Here is a 20,546-nt window from a genome sequence, read left to right as displayed (position 1 = left end):
CAGCATTCCTTCCCAGCACAGATGAGAAGACCTCTGTGGGCCTTACAAACTCAAGGTTGTTGGAGTACTTTTTTTTTTTTTTTTTAATAATTAAGCTCTGTGTTTTGAGGAATTCTTATGCGTGTTTTTTTTTTTTTTTTTTTTTTAAAGTTAAACAGTTGTGAAGTTTGTTTGCTTTTTTAAAGTTTCTTTTTCTAAGGTTCAATTGTTTCTTTTTCAAACTCACCCCTTAAACATAACGGAACTTTGAACCATATTTAATGGCTCAGCTAAAGCAACTAATGAGCATTACGTAAGATGTCTCTCTGCATAGAACAATCTGTTCCCAAAGTTACCAAAAATAGCAATTCTCTAAACACTGCTGTGATGCAATATTTAACCAGTTACTGCATTAGCAGCTTAATTCATCCCTTACTATTAAAAAGTCCATCTTCAAACATTATCACAGCACGTTGTTTGCAAGCTTACCTAGGCTGGTAGGTTTTATCAGCTCATCCAACAAGTCGTAAAAAGGTAACTTCTGAAGTTTGATGTCGGGATGGACAGGGTGGAGCGCAGATGTGAGGTGGGGGAGTTCCAGTTCATGTTTAGGTCCCAGAAGCGAAACGGGGAGCAATGGTGACGTGGCGGGGTGGCCATCGTAACTGAGCTGTGGAATGGTAGATGGAGACAAAGTTGCTGGCATGGAGCTTGAGTGTACGCTGGAGAGAGATAAGTCTGCGGGCGTCATGATTTTCTGGGGGAACCTTCGCCTATAGAGTTCTTTGATTTTCATTTGTACAGCAGGACTGCAGCCAGCCTTTAACAAATGCAGTGCTTTCGTGAGAAGTTCGTGTTTTCGTCCGTGCTTGTTCCTCCCTGCGTAGCCCAGAAGTACTTGCAGCTCGGAAACTCTAAGGCTCATAACCATTTGCTTAAAAGAAACAAAACAAAAAATAAGTATTCAAGTTTCATCATCTTAAGCACTAACATCAGAACGTAGCTTAATCTTGTTAAGCAGAACATTCTTGAAGGCACACAACCGCTGCTCTTCTCCCATTAATGAACTGAAATATAATGAGAACAGGACTAGATAGGTGCATCTACTTGAGAGTCTGTAATGAGCAGTTTTTAAAGGGATTTCCACTTGCCATAGGCAATTCAGGATAGCAACACTGGGAAAAACACTGAGACAAGGACAGCTTGTCAGTACAAGAAATAACATTGGGACACATAACTATTTTCTAGTCAGTGTTCTGCTAACATCTATAACGTTAACAATTCTTCTGACTTGCAGCTGGAGGAACTAAAAGTCGCACACTGCCAATATCCAAGTCTCCACTACTTGCACTTGAAAGCTGTGTCAGCACTTAACTCCAGGGCCCTACTTCACTTCTAAGTCCCTCTCTCACTTTCGCCATGCAGCTTAACTATTCCACACAGGTTCAAAGGAAAGGAGAGAAATGACTGATGCTTAAAGAAATAGAAAGAGGTAATTATAATTTGAGTTGCCTAGCCCCACATGATCATTACTGAGTTAAAGGAAACTCCTCGAGCTTCAATTTCCTCACTTATCCTCAATCTGTTCTCTCATCAGAGCTGCACGTTCTGTTTTGGTTCACGAAGCCCAGTGTGCCTTCTATTAAATAGCATCTTTATTTAAGCAGTTTTTCACTGTCCCCCAATAGTTAATGAATCAAACCAGTAGGACTTGTAAACTGTTTCACTTCTCCAGGAACTGAGAAACACACTATGCAAAGCAGAGCAACCAGCAATCCCCTGTGCACACCAAGTACTTCCCCGCATCAGGCAGCAGCCAGAAAGCCAACTTACAAGTCTGCATTCTATTTCAGAATTTCTTTCAGTGCTTGTCAGTGGCTTATTCACCATAACACAGCCCATGACACAAACTGAAATGATATCCCTGCAGAGTTCTGGATTTGCAAGAAATTTCATGAAAGCAAAATGCCTAAAACCCATCGCTACCACCAGCTAGTTGGATCTTCCATACAAAGAACAGGGGTGTCTTGGAAGAACAAGGCATTTCAGTTGCACTCTGAGGCACTGACAGCTGAAAGGAAAGTGAAACAAACAGATCTGAAACATGCAAAAGAGCACTGTAATGCTCAGCAAACATTTCTTCAACAGAATGAGGAGTTACAGCTGAAGGGCTCTGTCTGTGACCATCACCATTTATAAACACCACTTCCTCAGCAGCAGTCTCAGCGTCACTATGTTCTCGTACTGCTAGAAACTTACAGGCCCAGCTTGCAAAAAAATGCAGAGGAATAAGAAATAATTGAGCTAAATGAGAAACTCCTGCTAAATTTTGGATGCTCTCCATCTCTCAACTTATGGAGAAGTTTGAAATAAGCACACAGACAGCAGGGCCCATCATGCAGCCAGACTCTTGAACCAAAACAAATAAAATTCCTCATGTTTTCCCCACCCTGAAACACTCCTTAAAAAGAAGAACACGAAAAACGCTGTTTGCAATATTAAGAGCACTAGCAGATGCACCAACTGGAAAGAGCCAATGAAGAAATGGTATTAGGAGTTTGTAGCAGAGAGCTGCCCCTACTTCTGGCTGTTTATCAATATAAAGTGCTTGTTTAGTTCTTCCTAATGCAGAAGCAAGTAGCAGGTAAAAATACAAATAAAAATTGAGGCTGGTTCAAGTTAAACACAGAATCAGAGACTGGAGACTAGTTTGCAAACTGCAATTACAGGTAACCTAGAGTACAGGTAAACGCACATTCCTCCCAACTTCACACTAGTGCACAGAAGCAGGTGCTGTTTAATTTAGCTGTTCACCCGCTGTGGAACTGCAGTGTGAGGCAGCAATGTGACCACAAGCTGGTTCCACGCATGATGAACCCTGCTATCAAACCAATGGGGTGCTCTGGTGGTACTGTGCATTTTGGTACCTGTCATACTAAGGTAACAACTAAAGTCCAAGAAGAAAGGACAGCAGAAAAACTGTTCCAAGTGTGAAAACCAGCTCTACAGAAACACAACTTATCTCAGTTTTGACTTGCTGTGAATCTCTCGATAGAGCTCAGAAGGTAACTCTAATCTATAAACACCCATCTGACATTTCCTGCTCAACAGCACAGCACAACACAAGCACGTGCTCCTGCACGGAAGCCGTGAGTCACGAGGGCTGCCTGCCTGGCAGCGCGCACTCCGCCACCCATGTGCCCTCCCCCAAGGCTTGGGTGCCACTTCCCTGCCTCACCACAGGTCACCCGACTGCACATGTCAGGCAGGAGGCCCGCAGAAGCGCTGCATGAAGCCACTGCTTTCCCACCTCCCAGTTGCTTGTTTCCAAATCTGGGCCACAGCACTGGCAGCCAGATGGCAGGCACGCAGCCATTCGATCCTGCTCCCACTGCACCACTGCTGCTGGCTGAGGAAACAAGGATGTATCCTTCCCACATCTACTTCAGGTAACCAGTACAGTCCAGAAAAAAAAAAAACAGCTTAAGGATGCTGAAGCAATCCATGGGCATCACCCTACGGCACCCATTGACTTCCCTCCTGCATCTACTTATTAGAAAGGACTTTCTACCTACAGCTCTGTTTCAAGAGCTGCTGCATTTTTAAAGGTTGTATCTACATATCAGATATGAAAACTGTTCAAGTTAACCAACCAAAACATCTGGACACATCTCAGGCAAACAGGAACACTTTTCTTTCTTCACTTTTCTTTTGACAGCAGGACAAGGGGAAATGGTTTTAAGCTGAGGGAAGAGAGATTTAGGTTGGATGTCGGGGGAAGTTCTTTACCGAGAGAGTGGTGAGGTGCTGGAACAGCTGCCCAGAGAAGGTTGTGGATGCCCCATCCCTGGAGGTGTTCAAAGCCTCCAATCCAAAGATTGGCTGGGGCCCTGGGCAGCCTGGTCTAGCATTAGGTGGGATGGTTGGTGGCCCTGCGTGTGGCAGGGGGGTTGGAGATTCACGATCCTTGAGGTCCCTTCCAACCCTGGCAATTCTGTGATTCTGTGATTCTCTTTTCAAAACCCAAGACATCCACCGTAGGGCCATGAAACAAAAAACAACAGGCTGCTTAGTGCACACTGCAGTGTCAGTGTGTGCCCTGCAGCTCCTGACCCAGTACAACATCTCCATCAACAAACATGCCACTTTGGAGAAGCGCACCTATGACGCAGAACAAAACCCTTGTTTCACAAACGCTATTTAGGCAGAATAACCACTTTCCCAGGAACCTTAACTTCTAGGGAACAAATGCGTACAGAGCCATCAGCATTAAGTGCCATTTACTGCTACTTCTGTTCGGCAGAAAACAGCAGAGAGAAGTCTTTTTATAGAATCTTTACTTCCTGCTCCCTCCTCTGCTTCTTTGGGGGAAGGACTTAACCTGGGAGGAAAGACATCTTGACCTGGGAGGTAAAAGCAAGCATCAGTAAGCTAGTTTTTTTTGTCTTTCTTTTAATTTAAGCAGCATCAAAAGGGAAGCACAACAGGCAATACTGAAAACTAGTTACAAACAGCAGTTAGAAGATGCTGCCTACAAAGCAGTGTCCAACCACCCTCAGCAGCAGCATGAGGAACCCCAATTAGCAGATAATGCCTTCTACAGAGGGTTCCTGCTCCAATAATCAGTCCCAGGATCTATCTGGAGAATTTAACAAGTTATTTCCGGATGCCTGTGATAACTAGAAGCTGTGAACAAGCTCCAAAACACATCCAAGAGATCTGCCAGGACAACAGGCAGCATTTGGCTGGGTACCACACCACACGGCGTGCCTAGAGCTATGCAACAGGTCCTCCTCAGCTCCCTAACCATCAACATGAATGCTGAAGGGGGGGGGGAGAAAATAGAACACCTCACCCTAGTCTGATGATGAGAGAAGAAAAAAGATCCCAATTCTTTTTCCCAAATAAAAGCAACTAGGAAGCATTAGATTAGTATGGAAATGGTCTTGGAATTAATCTCAGTATGCCTCCAACATCCAGCTGTAAAAATAGAGGAGAGTTCCTGCATGCTACAAGCGGCCTGGTTAACCCGATATAAATCTTCCTGAGAAGAAAGAGCTACACAAGCCCTCCGCACAGACTGAGCTCTTGGGTTTCCACACACCTACAATTTGTGAAAATGACAGAACATAAAAGATGGGAATACTTTTACCTCTCTGAAGGCACATTCCTGGGTCCTAAATTCTATCTGCAAGACTTACACGAGGAACCTAAAAGGGCTCAACTATATAAAATCAAACCAGCCTACCGAAAACCTACAGGAGGGAGTAAAACAGCCAATTCATGGAAGCTGAAGCCTCCACGACAGGCTGTAACTTCCTGCATTTGTCTAATGCAACCAAAATACTAAAAGGTTGAAGTCACAGTAATTCAAAAGAGAAGGGAGGCAAAAGCACAGAAGAACGGTAATAAATATGCAACACACTGCAACCTTTAAGGAGGCAATTGGTTTTCATAATGAGAAACTCAGCTGTCTCCCAGTGTGATACACACAATGTTTAGGCAAGCAGAGCAGCTCTAAAAGAATAGGTACAAACCAATGGCAGGTACAGTGTTATTTGCCTTTTATTGCACGCACAAGGAGATTGGGTTTCTTTGGTTTAAGAGATACTCTATGTTTGCCCAGTTTATCCATGCTGATAAAGAACATTTCACAGCCATATGACCAGAATTACACATTCACCTTCCTGGCATTAAAAATGATTCTAATCCACAAAAAAAAAATGCATCAAAATGACATTGGCTGCAAATGCCAAGAGCAGCCTGGGTTGACCTACTGTTAGCACCTCTGCGGCTGTGGGCTTAAGGTCAGACACTGCACTCATGATTTTCACTAGCTTCCATGCTAGCAAACAAAGCACACTGCCAAGCTGAAGTCACCGGGTGTTACTTATTTCAGTGTGCTGACAAACAATGTGCTTCCTTGCTATTAATGTCACAGTTGAGTATCTTCAGCATAAACATTCCAACCCTTGAAAGAACCCACCTCAGCTGCAAGCACCTTCCAAGAGCAGGAAGCCTCTCTGGCACTGAAGAGGTCACCCGAAAAGTGTGGAACTCTGCGCTGCAAGAGCTTCTGAGAGACTTTCAAGGTGAGGCTGGATCAGGGGCAACCTGATCAAGCTGTGAATGTTCCTGTTCACTGTAGGACAGCTGGACTAGATGGCTTCCAGAGGCTGCTTCCAACTCTAAGGTTTCTATGATTCTGCCAGGAGGTCCTGCAATTTGCTGCTGCCCTTCTGCTTTCAGCTCACGTGACAGCTGAGTGCACCCAAACCACTCAGCTCTGCTCCAAACTTCACAGAACAAGCAGTGCAAAGAGCACTACTAGAATCACCCAGGATGCTCCACGTGGCCAAGCCCTACCACCAACTTGTCCCACTGGGTGCCATCACCAAGTGTCACATCTACGCATCTCTTCAAAGCCTTCAGGGATGGGGACTCCACCAATCCCAGGCAGCCCACGTCAGTGCCTGCCCACCTCCCTAGGAGGGAATTCTTCCTGAAATCCAACCTGAACCTCCCCTTGTGCAACCTGAAACCATTTCCTCACATCCTATCACTTGGCACCTGAGAAAATAGACCAACCACCTCCTCTGCTGTGGCCTCCTGGCTGCCAGTAACAACAAGCAATCCAAGCAGACAATTTTTAGCGTAATACCCTCATACCAAAAGTTCTCTTCTGTTTTGTTGTTGTTTTTTTTCCTTTGACTTTGGAGTTTTGGGCTGTTTGTATTTTGCACAAACGCTCCCTCAGTGGAGCAAAGGCAGCAACCTGCTGGTGCAGCAAAGGGGAGATTTGCTGAAGGAGGCAGACACAGCCCTCCATCATGTCTACGCTGGATTTGATTTCAAGTCACTCACATTTTTATCTTAATCCATAACAAAAGTTTTACCGCTCTTGAGAGACTGTACCCACTAGGTGAGCTATATTAGGACTTCTGCTATTAAATAAGGTTGCTGACAATGGTAATCTTCATTCCAGTTCTTGGAGACTTGAGGGTTTTTTTCAGCCACGCTCAGCCTTAATTGTCCCCAGTGTATTTGTCCTTGCAGATGGGAATTACTTTTACAGAGCTACGCGCTAGCATCATTTTCATGACAAGTAATTGCAGAAATACTAGTTTAGACCATCCCTGGATACAAAACACCACGCCTCAAGACTAACAGCTCATACCTGGGGCTAAAAAGGAAGACAATTACTTTCAGCTATTTGGGAGAGGGTCACTGCCAGACAAATTTACTTTTTATTACAGTGTTCTTATCCTTAACTAAAGCCTTTCAGCTGGCAGACAAGAGAGAATTCCTACGCCATACACTTCGGTGGAGCCCACACAGGCTGCAAACACAGCTGTCCCAAGAGCTGCTAAACACACCATGTCGCATTACAGCCTCTAGCTGGTTACACCACAAGTCTGCATCGGAAAAAATCAAAATGTATCTTGTACAGCATTCAGTAATAGTCTGAAAGATCATCTTGTAGTTTCAAAAGGATCAAGACATTACAATTTCTGGAAACCAAACTGGGCAATCACTTATTCCTAAGCCCAGCAATCTTCAGTTTTAAAAAAATATCACATGCATTTTTAAATTTGCAATTAAAACACAAAAACAATGGTTACATGAACCATGTGACTGATTTGAGATTTACAGATAGGGAGTCTGCTAAACAAGAGCATTCAGCCTTTATTTTTCAGCTGGACACCAGAGAATTAAGCTCTGGTTAGTTTCTAAATATGTAAACTATCTGCTTGAAGCACACATAGCTTTGAGAAGTCAATCCAGGAGGGAAGCTGGAGAAGAATGTACCTGGAATTCAATGAATGCACTCACATTGCAGCAAGGATGAAGAGGCAGCTTCCACAAGAAGCTTAGAGAAGCTCTAAGCAGCAAAGCACAACAATTCCAAGACTTACATTCTCACTTTCAGTTCTGATGTTTGCTTGCAGCAGTTATTTAAATCTCTACTGCATCAACAGATGTTGGTTCTTCACATGTGATAGCTAGCTTAAGCATCACTTGATTAAAACAAATTAATGCCATAATACATGCCTGCCTTCCTCCAAGGTTTTAAGAAAAAAACAACTTCTCTATTCCTTTACATTACAAAACTGCAAAGTGCTCTATTCTGCACATGCTGTAAATTAGCACCAAGTACTGACGAGTTAGTTGTCCATTGTAAATAAATGAAGTTTTTCTACTTAGCTCGCTTGATATAACACTTCAGGATATGAAATTATACAAACAGATGCTCAACACATTCTCCAATAGACTGCTGTTCTGTTTGGGTCTTTTTTCCTCAGTGTGCTCATTTTCCTAGGATGCAATACAAGATACAGGCTGAGTCATCACTGACTTATTCTGACATCCAAAGAAGTCTTAATGATCATATTAAACTTGGATAACAATTTGAAAACTATGGCACAGCAGGCGGAAGCCAGTATCTAATTGATTCTCCCTTCCCTTGGAAGTAACCAATTATGCCATCGGAGAAGGAAAATTGAGTAACTGGAATCATCTGTCCACAACTCTCATTAACGTAAAAAATAATCAAGGAAAAAGCTAAGACGGCATCTTCTGTTAGACTTTAAAGCAGCCCTCCTCAGGAAGGCTCCATTCTGAAAAACACATTCCCAGGCTTTGTGACCTGCACTGAGGAGGAGCTGCAGGATCCACACACAGCTACGAGCAGCAGCTGCAAGCCTCGCTCAGGGCCACAGCCACACCAGCCCTGCCATTGTGAAGCACACACCAGTACCACCAGTACACCTCACTGGGTGCATGGAAGCACTTGTGATTTATCATTAGAATATCACCCTTGCCAAAAGGGGAAACGGAAACCAAATGAAATAAATCTCCTCACAACAAATACCTATGAAATATGCTGGCCAAATACCCTATTCCCTTGTAATAGCAGTCCGTCAAGAATAATGATTTATTACTGCTAACAAGCATTCTTAATTGTTATGGCAAAATAAGCAGGGGAACTGGGGGGAGGGGAGCAAAGGTTCCCACTGTGCCAATGAGTAGAAAAGCAAATATTCCATCAAGCAATCATACTGCCATCCATGTAGTTTGGGGATGGTTTTTCCCCTCCCTTTTGCATCACCATTCCTCCAAGCACCAGGTAAGATGCATCACACAACAGGAACCATCTCACCAGACCTGCAAAGACCACCCGACACAGCTGGAAGCCTCCAGTTTACACATCAATGTTCTTAGAGCACAGATTAACGTGAATTCACCTCTACTTTGACACAGCGTTGATTTCAAACATGTCTGAGTGAAGGGAAGAAGGCATCAATTGGGGAACAGTTCAGTGGAATATGACTACTATGCTCACCACAGGAACACATGGAGCTATGCATGGAACTCAATCAACAAGATGCTGAGTAAAACCACTCTTACCCATCCTAGCTCATTTTTTTGTTGAGACAAGAGATCTAGGACAGAGAGAAACACCATACCAATGAAATGCCAGCAAGAAAGCCATGCCTGAACCACGTGGGTTCAGGTACCTGGTAAGTCAAGAGAAGCGAACTTAGCAAACTCTGATGAGGTACTGACTGACATCACAGCACAAAGTAGAACACAAATCACAGGTCTGACTATTTAAATGTACTCTAAAATCCAACGTATTCCTAACTGTACAGGTGCATCAAATATGGAATTATCTATAACATGCAACAACACGACATGGAATTTGTTTTTACATCAGATATTGAGACACCTCTATTTTAAAGCGTCATTTTTTATTTGGAGAGGAGAAATCAGTACCTGGGTAAAAAATACCAATGTCAAAGGTAGGTGAACATGCCACCAATGGCCACAAGGAGAGGAAGCAGACCTTTCTGCTTCCTACTCAAAAGAAGATAAAGACGTCAGTCCCAATGACACTGGCCAGTGACAGCACATAGAGACGTATCCAGGCTGCCACAAAGTGATCCTAAAACCACAGTCCTGCTGCATCTCTCAGACTTAGGGCTGCTCTGTTCTCCCAAGCCTTCCAGTGTTGTCTACGATGGACAAGCGTATTTTTACATCTATTAACTGCATTGTGTTACCTGCAGGCTCAAAGACAAGCAGGCAGTGCTTAAGAACGCATTAGTTAGCAATGATTAATCCCAGGACAAAACACTCAGCAGTGTTAGAAAGCTAAGAATACATCCCCTATGCAATATTTTCCTGGCCCACATACAGCACAGACAGAAACACTCCTTCCAAAGCTTGCCTAAGGAGACACACCAAGGAACCTTGCTCGGTGCAAAGGGACGTTTCATGCCACGTGCCATCGGCACCTTTCACTGCCACCGGATTCTTCTCAGAGTCAAAATAATGCTGAATTAATTGAATCTATTCACACAATAACCCCCTGCCATGCATGGAAACAAACTGCCTGATGGAATGAAGGGGTTTTTTTGTTTTGTTTTTTGTGGGTTTTTTTTTTTTTAAACAAGCCAACTTTCAGCCACACCTATGATTTAAAATACATTATAACTCTGCAGTAAACTCCAGAAATGATACTGCGTTTAACTTGGCTTTCTGCATAAAAGAGCTGCCTAAGAAAACTTTGATAGCACAGTTGAAACTTCCATGGAAACCCTAGCCAAGTGAGAACAGAGACGCTCTGCCTTTCTGCAGCAGTGCCCACAGACAGCTCTCCTTGCTCCCCATGGAGCACGGGGGGCAATGCTGCAGCCACTGCCCCATTTATTCAATCTTTGGTGGCCGAACCACTGCCCCACCTCATTAACAGCACTCATCCAAATCCCACTCTCAAGAGGAATTTGCATATATACAAGCCTTCCGTAGCTCATTAATGTCATCTGCATGACTCTCACTTGCTCATGAATTTATACTCCGTTTGTCCCTTTTCACATATACAGACCAAAGGCATTAAGGAAAAAAAAAAAAAAAAGATTTAGGATCTCCTGACAAAAGCAGGATTTTCTGGGTTTCAGTCCAGCACTTTACAATGAAGTGTCTTCATCTTTCTGTCTCCTGGTAGGCTCACTAGATAATATGTAGCTTCCTCCCAGGTAAGGATGCTGTAAGCTGCACATTATTTCCCCAACCTGGCTCAGCCCATACCCCAAAAGTACCAAAAGCCCTCTTTCAGGAAAAAATACAACCAGAGGCACTGAGGAGCAAAGCAGCCAATACAGTTAATCCACTAACACGGAGCTCAAGGCCTTTACTAAGCTATGAGAATGTGGGCTGAAAAACAAAGCTGCCTTAAAAAAAAAAAAAGCTTTTCTAATTAACCGAACACAAGCAACAAGTTTCAACACATCTCTGCTTCCCCTTCAAACAGCTGGGCACCTCCTCAGTTGTACGTATGTTTAAAAACAACTGTGTAGCACGAGCTGGAAGAAACTCTGAAAATCCAGTCCATGCACACAAGCCAGGTATTCTTACAGCTTTTTTGTTTTTAAACGGGCCAGAGATCCCTACTTTGCTATTCAAAGTTCTTCTATTACAATCCCGTCCAAGTTAAAACAATAGAGGAAGGTCATGCATGGAGTTCTGCAGGGGCCCACGCTGGCACATGCAGCTTAACCTGCTTGTTAGTGACCTAGAAAACAAAGTGATCAGCTGTGACAAAGTTGCTGACAATACGATGTGGTCATAAGGATGAAGGCACACTAGGGAAACACCGAAAGATCTCAGGAGACTGAGTGCCAGAGCAATTCAATGCACGTAAACGTAACGTGATGCCTATGGAGACAGATGGACCGAGCTCAGTGTAAGCAGCAACGGGCTCTGAACGACCTTTCCCACCCCCGGAGCAGCTTCTGGCCCCTCGATAAACACACATGGAAACATCAGCTCAGTCGCAGTCAAACACACAAGTTATTGCTAGAAATTATTCAAAAAGAAATAGAGAACATGATCAACCATTACTTGCTATATTAATCCCTGTTTCATCCATATATCAAAGTGTAGATGGCTTTGGTTGTCTCATTTTAAAAACACATAAATGTCACAGAAGGATGGCAAGTCATTTGGCAAAAGCTAAGACTTTTTAGCCTTGAAAACAGGGAACGCAGGGATGGACTCGATAGCAGCCCATGGAACCATGTGCAGCATGAGCAGAGCGGACAGGGATCAGCTGTTCAGTCCCTTTAGTGATACAGAACAGCGATCACAGCATGAAGCTGGACAGAACCAGACTCCAAACAAAATGAGAAGGGCCTCCATGCAGCAAAGCAGCAGAACAACAGAAATTGCCATTGCAACGCTGGGAACAGAAGCAGCACATGCACGCTCAGAGGAACCCGTGTGAGCACTTGGGAAGGACTCACCCAGCCTGCAGCCCCAGCAGGCTGAGCTGAAAAGAGCCAGAGACTGCGAGAGCTCTGCAGGGAGGTGGGACTTATCTCCCATATTTGCCCCCTTGTTGGTCTTCCCTACACGTTCACTTGTGGAAGCTGGAAGGAAACAAAACTGAGCTAAACGTACCCTCGGTCTCACACTCTTTAACTTGTGTTTGGAGCACATCTCTATTTTTAGCTGTTTCCTCAGAATTCCAAGTGACATTGTCAAGAGCTCTCATAAAACGTTACCTCTCAACTGAAAGAGTCAGATCCGAACAGAAGAGGTAAAAGTGAAAATTACGAACTGTATGAAAACCTGGGTGTACTCCCTTTAGAAAAATATTATGTGAAGTACTTGTAATTCAAACTGACAACGGGTCTGATACTTGATTAAAAAAATTTGAAACCCTGCCATCAAGTGGCCTCAGCAGATTCCCTGCTGAGATACTGCTAAATCAACATGGAACCTAAGGAAAGGAACAGCTTTGTTTCTGTACCACCGCTGAAGTTTCTCCATTTTTCATTTTGGTGCGATGTATTTATAGGTGTGCTAACAACTCCATAGATAGCCCGAGCAGAGCCGTCCCTAACAGATTTTTCAATAAGCTGAAAATCTACACAAATACTTGGACTCTTTGAAAGGCTCTTATTTTGCACCAGGGAAACAAGATACAACATCTGCACAAAAGTGAGATCATTTTATCAAGGGAGTCTCAAGAAAGAGTATGAAGAATGAGTATACCAGAAAACATTCCCATCCGCACAACTTTTTTACAACTCACTTTCGCAGCTCAAATTACAGATCTTTACCTGAACCAAACATATCATCCCTACCGGATTTGACTTCTGCTTAGGTGCTTAAAAATAAACAAATAAATGGCTGCACCTCTGCTGAATTGCCAAGCAAAACCAAGTTTGCTGCTGTTTCCATCCTACATTCTACTCTGCCTGCTAACTGGTGACGTTTCCAGTTAAAAAGCTGAACGGCTGCCTTATTAAGCACAAACCTGGTGTACCTGCCTCCAAATACCATCCCTCTGTCGTCACCTTTGCCTGAAGATTGTGACTCAGCTCTAGCCCAGCACAGATTCTGAGAACATTTACTATGTGTCTGCACATATGGGCTACAACCACAAGGGATGCACCTTCGGAAAGTGAGGGAGCAGTAAGGAGAAGGTGCTCAGCTTTCAGCCTGCTTTATAAGCATATATTTAATTGGGGTGGTTTGGAGGAAAGAGCAGGGGAGCTTTACGTAGCAGCTTTCAGAATAGACAAGAAACTTCCCGAGCCTGCTGGTGAAGAAATGCCCAGCTCCTGCCAGCCACCTGCCGCCACTTCCAACAGAAGACTGGCCACTTTTGAAGTCCAGCTCTCTGAAGCAACTCTCATCTCTTCCAGAAGTATCAATGGATGGTCTCAGAGTTTAGCAGTGCACGTTTCTGAAGCTGGTAATGATTTGTTCCTACATTTCCACTACCCATCCAGCACGCACAGGAGGACAGGTCCAGGCTCTTCAAAGGGGTACACAGCAGGGTGCAAGACAGAGAGCATAAGCTGAAACAAAAGGTTAGGACTGGATATGGAAAAAAAAAAACTGTTTCCACCACAGGACGGTTAAGCAGTGAGAGAGATCACCCACAGAGGTTACACAGTCTCCATCTCCAAGGGTTTAAAGGCTAGAGGGGATAAAGCACTGCCTAACCTGTTCTGACCTCACAGCTGAACCCACTCTGAGCAGGAGATGGACCGGGGACTTCTCGTGGCCACTCAACCTGAAGTACCATACAATCTCTGGTCAGGATCAATGAGGCAAGTAAGCGTCAAACTGAAAGCAACGCTTAGAAAAGCTAACAGGAGAGTCCTTCTGAACTCTCAGCTTGATGAATTTAGCATGACAGATCAGACCCAGGCTGGAAACTGGGAAAGAGCGCTCCTTGTATATACTATAAACATGTAAAACACAGTGAAGGAAACATCTACAGAGATAAAGAGCTGCTTCACAGCTTACTGCTCTGGAAAAGCAGCTGGTTGTGCATTGGCCCCAAAGTGGGGTAAAGACTAAAACTCACCTCTTCTTAATCTGTCTTGCTGTTAAAACAGACCTCTAGGATGGAATCTGGCAACTGAAGCGCTGCCTGCAGCCTGTGCAGCTCAGGTGGAAGCAGAACTCATACATGGCTAATAGCATACATCCAGGAAGCTCATTACCGTTTCCTAAACAAAACCAGGGAACTTCACTACAGAGCAATCTTCAGTGATGCGCATAAATGAGTAACACCATCTCTGCATGCTAAGCAAACTCTAGCCTATCCACACAGCTTCATGCTCTATTTGCATCAAGCAATGGCTTTAAGATGCTTCTTTTCCATTACTTATCATGTCACTTCCTGTATAAGCCTCTCATATATTGTTTCCTACAAAGCTCAAGCTTAGACTGACCCCTGGGTAGTTACATACTAGCTTTCCACTTCTCTCACGCTCTGCAAGCCCTGTAATACTCACCTTCTGTGTGTTCCCACTCTCCTTTAAGTTTGGGATACAGCGCTTGTCTATGGAGTGCTCTGGCATCCCTTCGGTGCATGCTAGCATGAGAGCAGGGATGCAGCACCTCCAGTACCAGCAGGAGACTAAGATTAAGCAAAGAGCTGAGAAATTCCTAAATCAGACATGGGAGCATCAGCAAAGGAAGAAATGACAATAGAAAGCCCTGAACCACAGCACACAGAACAACAGCATAGCATTACCTGCTATGGAACATTCTGCAAGATTAGAATAAAGCTGGCTAAGTCGGTATGTCCCATCCCATGCATCCCTAACTCCATATATTCTCATTTTCAAGGTCTATGATCCTTTACTTTTTATTGGAGCCCCAAAGTTTCTCATTTACTCCGAAACGGCCATGTTTTTGGCAATGACTTACAGCTGTTCAAAATAGCTTTGACAGCACCGAGTTAAGTTACAGAAATAAACACCCTTCCGTAAGCTACTAGAGGTCCTTTCTTCTCCTCACACCCCCCACCATTTTTACTAGCAAAAGAATCTGCTCTTAAGAAATGCATTTAATTTCACTAACAGACTACCATTGAAGGTCCTACTTGCAATTTTTGCATCATAAAATCCAATTACTCTCATTTCAAAAAGCCCAAACCAACACTCTGAGCACGTACTAGCTTACAAAGAGCTGGAATAGCGACACAGCCAACGGGACAAGCAGTACCTGAGCTTGATTGAGAGGACTCCAAAGCTGCCAAGCACGTGTCCCAGCAGTCACCCAAACAATGTTTTCCTTTTTCACTCCCCCTAAGAACAGGACAAACTTTTCTCCTTTCTACACTACCCAGAGGTGAAGTTCCTGCTCACCAAGGACAGCATGAGCTGACTGCAGAACGCACACGGTACGTATCGCCAGCTTTTTAAACACAGAACCTTGTTTGCATTCTTCACTCCTGGCTTTCTTAAGATATTAATTTATTTTTATGAAGGGCCATAAAGCAGGGTCTCCCACTAGAAAGGAGCACCTGTAGCATCTCACATCTGAGCAGAATTTTCTCAAGTGGAAATGCAGGAGCAAAAGTAAACAGTCAATGCTGAGACAACTCAACTCCTGCAGGCAAAAAGGGGCCAAAGTGCCAAAGAGCAATATCACCCCGTAAGAGAAAAGCTGCAAGTGGTCCATCCATTTCCCAGCCACAAACCCTTGGGGACAACAGGTAATACAAAAGTCCATAAGCTACCTGTTGAAAGCACAGCAAGGCAGAGACAGTTACCCCAAATGCAGCTGTTTTAGATGAGACCCCTGTGCCAATGGAGCCCACAGCCCTGGGGCCCAGCTCCCACCAGCACAAGGTTATGAGTGCTGCTCCAGGGCCACGCAGCAGCAAGGTGCCAGCAGCCACGGAGAGAGCTGGGGTATCTCCAAATAATTACAGGCAGCACTCGAGCCTCAAGTGTTTACAAGTTCTGTTTTGTTTTCCACTGTAACAGGGCTAAAGAGAAAAATGATCAGATGTTGACTTCTGCAAGAACAGATTACAGGAAATAAAACCCGTCATGCCAAACACATTAGTGACAAGTCCGCACTTATCTCTGTGCTCTGCATAAGCACAGGTCAGACTATAAACCATATCCATCATCTCCATCCCCATAAATAACTTCGCTATCTGAAGAAATCTTAACTGCCCTAATCCAGCTCCAAGGGATGCTTTTAAGTATCCCTCATGCACCTGATCCATAGCCATTCCCATCAGCAGCCCTGCAGCCCTGAGCACTCCCCTGCCCAGCTGACGCTTGGCTCTTGCTCCTGGAGAATACAGCTACATTAGGTGCTTCTGCCCCCGCCCATCTCTTCCCATCTAAGCTTTTTAACTGCGATTGCTAAATCTCTCTGTAACCAAAACAGAGATATTTGGAGCAACCGGCGGTTATCCTCTCCCCCTTCTCACAAGCGGCAATAAATACAAACTTCATTTGCACAGCCCACAAACACTTCCAGGATGGCCCCTGGCGTCAGGGAGGGGTTTTTACTGGAAATGTGCTGACACCGTATTTACGTGTACACAACAAGCAATCTGTCCTTATCGGCAATAAAGAAGTGGTACGGATTGGGATTCTGACAGCTCAACAGTGATGCTCAGCTGCCAATTTTATCCATCTGATATCTGCAATACCAATGCTGAAGAGAAAAGCCTGAGAAGTGATACCTAGACCACAGTACAGAAAAATACAGCGATACTGACACACACCAAATTACTGGCATGAAAATAACGTAATCCAGGACTCACTTCACAATGAAAAGTGGATTATATTGCCTTTAATCACAGAAACACGCAACCCCAGCAACTTATAAAAGGATTAAGCAAAAATAGCACATAATACAGAAGAGTAAAATTCTAATTGAATACCAAAATAGGTAGCTTATGCTTATTAGCATCGACAACGCAACTTAACAACCACATTTCCCACCAGAGATCCATTTGTCACTGATAGCACCGCCACCTGAAAGCCGTGCTGCCAGCCTCTCCCCCAAAACTCTGCTTCCCTGTATTTAGGGGAGGGGTATTTCCCCACTGCATGTTCTTAAATTGCTTGTTTTCATCACCATTGTGTGGAAATGCTATTATGAATTTTCATTCAAACTCTTGGCTCACTTTTTTTTTTTTTTATAATGGTATAAATTGTGTCTAACAAGAAACACACCAGGGATCTCTTCAATCCCCAAAGGCACTTTCTTAAAAGGAGAGAGAACAAAGGAGAAAACCTCCCAGCATGTGCTTACCAAACCAGCTTCTTAGGACAGTATCAAGAATGACAATACTAGAACATAAGCTTTTCTTTTTCATTCTTTGATCCATGTATAATTGAATTGATTATTGCAAATTGTGTAATGATTTCCAAAAGACTTGAGTAGAAGGCAAAGATCACAACAGTCTAATAACCAATTTAAAGAGATGTAAGAAATATTGAAGGAAAGATTTAATCACTCAAGTATACTCCTTCCAATTAGAAAGAGCTTTAAATAGCTTACCTTGAGATAAATTACAGTCTGTATGCAATTATACAGGAATAGTAATTAAGATCGGGAAAATTCACGTATGTCTCAACCTCCAGAGTTAGGGAGGTAATCTGCAGAACAGACTTTCCAGTTACCTTGTTTCACCAACAGAAATAAAAACATATTGGTTCAATTTATCCAGAACTTGGAGAGTACCAAAGAATTCAGTAACCTTACAAGGCTACGATCTGCAAAGTAGGTTTGATCTTATCTGATTATTTTTCTTTCAATAGGACAAACATTCTCTAATGGAGCACAAGATTGAAATACTCTCGAGCGTGGTAAGAAAATACATCACAGGAAACGTTATTTCATGACTTAACATTATGTGAAAAATTACAGCAAGCAAGATGACCGCTGTTTCTCTTAAGAAAGCGAGATCTTTTATTTTACTTGGGGCATCTGGCAATACCCCATGCCGTATCACATTCCCCAATTTAAATGTGTGTACGTTACCCACACGTAACCTCGTGGTTCTTTGCACTGGAAGGCAAGAAAGTTTTAGAGAAAGAAGAACTCTGACAAACTTCACCCTGCACGGGCAAGCCAGATACTACCAATTATTACATTTGATTTCAGCTTTAAAGGTCAGTAGATCTGAAATCAATGCCACTTCCTAATTAATCAGAGGAGAAACGTGGAAAAATTTCACCTAAGAAAATCAAAGTAACGAGAAGAAGTCTGCGCTCATTCCTCAAATAGCAGAGCCTTGATCACAAACCCTCCCCTTAGTTTTCTTTAAACTTTACAAAAAGAGCAAACATAGAAGCTTGCTTTCTGGGGATGTATATCTGCATGAAAACATTCCCTGCACCAAACCTGACAGGGCAGCTTTCTGTTAGCCTCCTTTTTTCAAGGACCACTCACCTTACCCAATACCCAATAGCAGAGCCAGGCTGCTCCCGGAAAACTCAGAACGTGACAGACATGACCCTGAGCAGAACTTCCATGCTCCCATGTTCTCCCTCTCCCTCCCAGAGAGGGGCACCCACCCACCTCTTTTTTTTGTATGTCCTAGAGAAAAAAATAAAATAAAATTGCAGTCAAGCCTCTCCATGTTGAAGTCTTCAAAGCATGAATGTATGAAGTTACTGGGTTTTTTTCTTCCATAAACTGCCAAGCCCTCACAGCCACCAAAACCAGCCAACTTCTCACAGACCGCAGAGTTTCCATCCTACGGTCCCAGCCTGCAAGTACAACTAAATATCCCGAGCAGCAAAGTGAAATTGAAAATAAACCAGTCAGATTGACATTTACCCTACAGGTCCCTGAGGTAGCAACAGTACTTTAAAGAAAAAAAAAAAAATATCATAATTTCTCAGCACTGGTACTCAAGAAGCAGCATTCAGACAGAGATCGATGAAGAAGTCAGGGATGACAAGTGGGCACAAATACACTTCTGCACAAGCTGTGTCTGTAACGCTGCAGACACCAGGACAGGGCGTTCGGCAGGCAGATCTCAAAGCTCTCAGGATCAATACATCGCCACTTTTCACAGGGAAAATGTGCCTTTTAGCGCTGCCTCTGGACCACTGCCCTGCCATCTCAACACGCACTGCAAAAACTTTATTCCCTCATTGCACTCAAGTCAGATGCTTATAAAGGCATCACCTCGTGCACCCAGCCCAGCACTAAAAGCTGCAGAGCCAGGTACCAGCACGCATTTGCCACGCAGAGATTAACAGAAGTTTAACACTGGAATCAAACCTCAATCCTTTAGCTCATTACGTGGAAGGATAATTTGGGGGAAAAAAGTCTTCAGGGCAACACAGCTCAAGCAAGACAGCTTGAAAACAAAGGACAGCAGGGGAACTGAAAGGAATGGGGGTCTGGCAGGCACAGAGCCCAGACTTTGGGGCGAACACAGAGCGCCTGCACCGCCAGCCCCTAAAAATGAAAGGGCAGGAAACCGCTGCGTGCAGAAAACTGAGGGCTCCTCGGAAAGACAACAAGTTTCTCCGGTCACGCTCTGTACATCTCAAGTTTCTGTCATATTCGACGCACTTCTGATTCGTACGGCTCTGGTGATGTGCAGTGCAGAGCGTGGAAGCGAAGCCCTCCTGCTGAGAGCCCTGTGACAGCCGCAGCCAAACTCTCAAACTTTCCAGCTCGCTGCCACACACAGCCCACACCCCCAGCTCGCCAACGCGAAACGATCGCAAAGTTCCGCCGGTTTTCGCTTTAATTTCTCAGCATGGACTCCCTGACACCCCCCAACCCTGACGGCCTCATCCCGCTGGGCCTCAGCCCAGCACCGCACCGCAGCCCGGCTCGGTCCCCACCCCCGCGGAGTTACGGGAGGAATAACTTCGCTGACAGAGGGGAGGGCCGGGGGAGGGCTGCGTGGGGGGGCTGCCAACGCCTCCTAACGGCCCCCGTGGCCGAGCGGGGGGGGCCCGGCCGCCTGTCAGCCCCGGACGGAGCCGTGTCACCGGGCTCGGCCCCCGGCCCCGAGCGGAGCGCTCCGCACCCGCCCCGGAGATCGCAGGGCGGCTCGACCGCTGCCCCCCCCCGGGCTGCTCCCCACGCCTGGGGGGGCACCGCTCGGCGGGGAGAGCTCCGCTCCGCCGCCCGCCCCGCTCCGTCCCTCAGCCCCCAGAGGAAGGCGGCCCCGCGGAGTCACCGCGCAGCGCCTCGCTTCGCCCCGCAGCGCTGAGAGGAGCGCGGCCCCGAGCGGCGTCGCGGAGGGAATTGGAGCT

General features: G+C 44.8%; 1 protein-coding gene across 5 annotated transcripts in view; it reads right to left on the bottom strand.

Annotated features, from left to right (window-relative positions):
- PIAS1 (protein inhibitor of activated STAT 1) overlaps window positions 1–20,546 on the bottom strand; it is a 62,292-nt gene that overhangs the window by 32,336 nt on the left and 9,410 nt on the right. For 4 of the 5 annotated variants that reach the window (XM_090149185.1, XM_031587883.2, XM_031587882.2 and 1 more), the window contains exon 2: window positions 469–913. In XM_090149185.1, coding sequence (XP_090005311.1) covers window positions 469–910 — 442 coding nt within the window. In that variant the 5' untranslated portion in view covers window positions 911–913. Of the gene's footprint in view, window positions 1–468; window positions 914–5,965; window positions 20,541–20,546 lie in introns of those variants that run through there. The other variant, XM_090149186.1, reaches the window with a different exon arrangement.

The sequence above is a fragment of the Phasianus colchicus genome, chromosome 12, assembly GCF_987193195.1.
Source record: "Phasianus colchicus chromosome 12, bPhaCol1.hap1.1, whole genome shotgun sequence".
Lineage (NCBI taxonomy): Eukaryota > Metazoa > Chordata > Aves > Galliformes > Phasianidae > Phasianus > Phasianus colchicus.
Note: the sequence above shows the minus strand (reverse complement) of the source record. Positions and strands in the feature narration are given on the sequence as shown.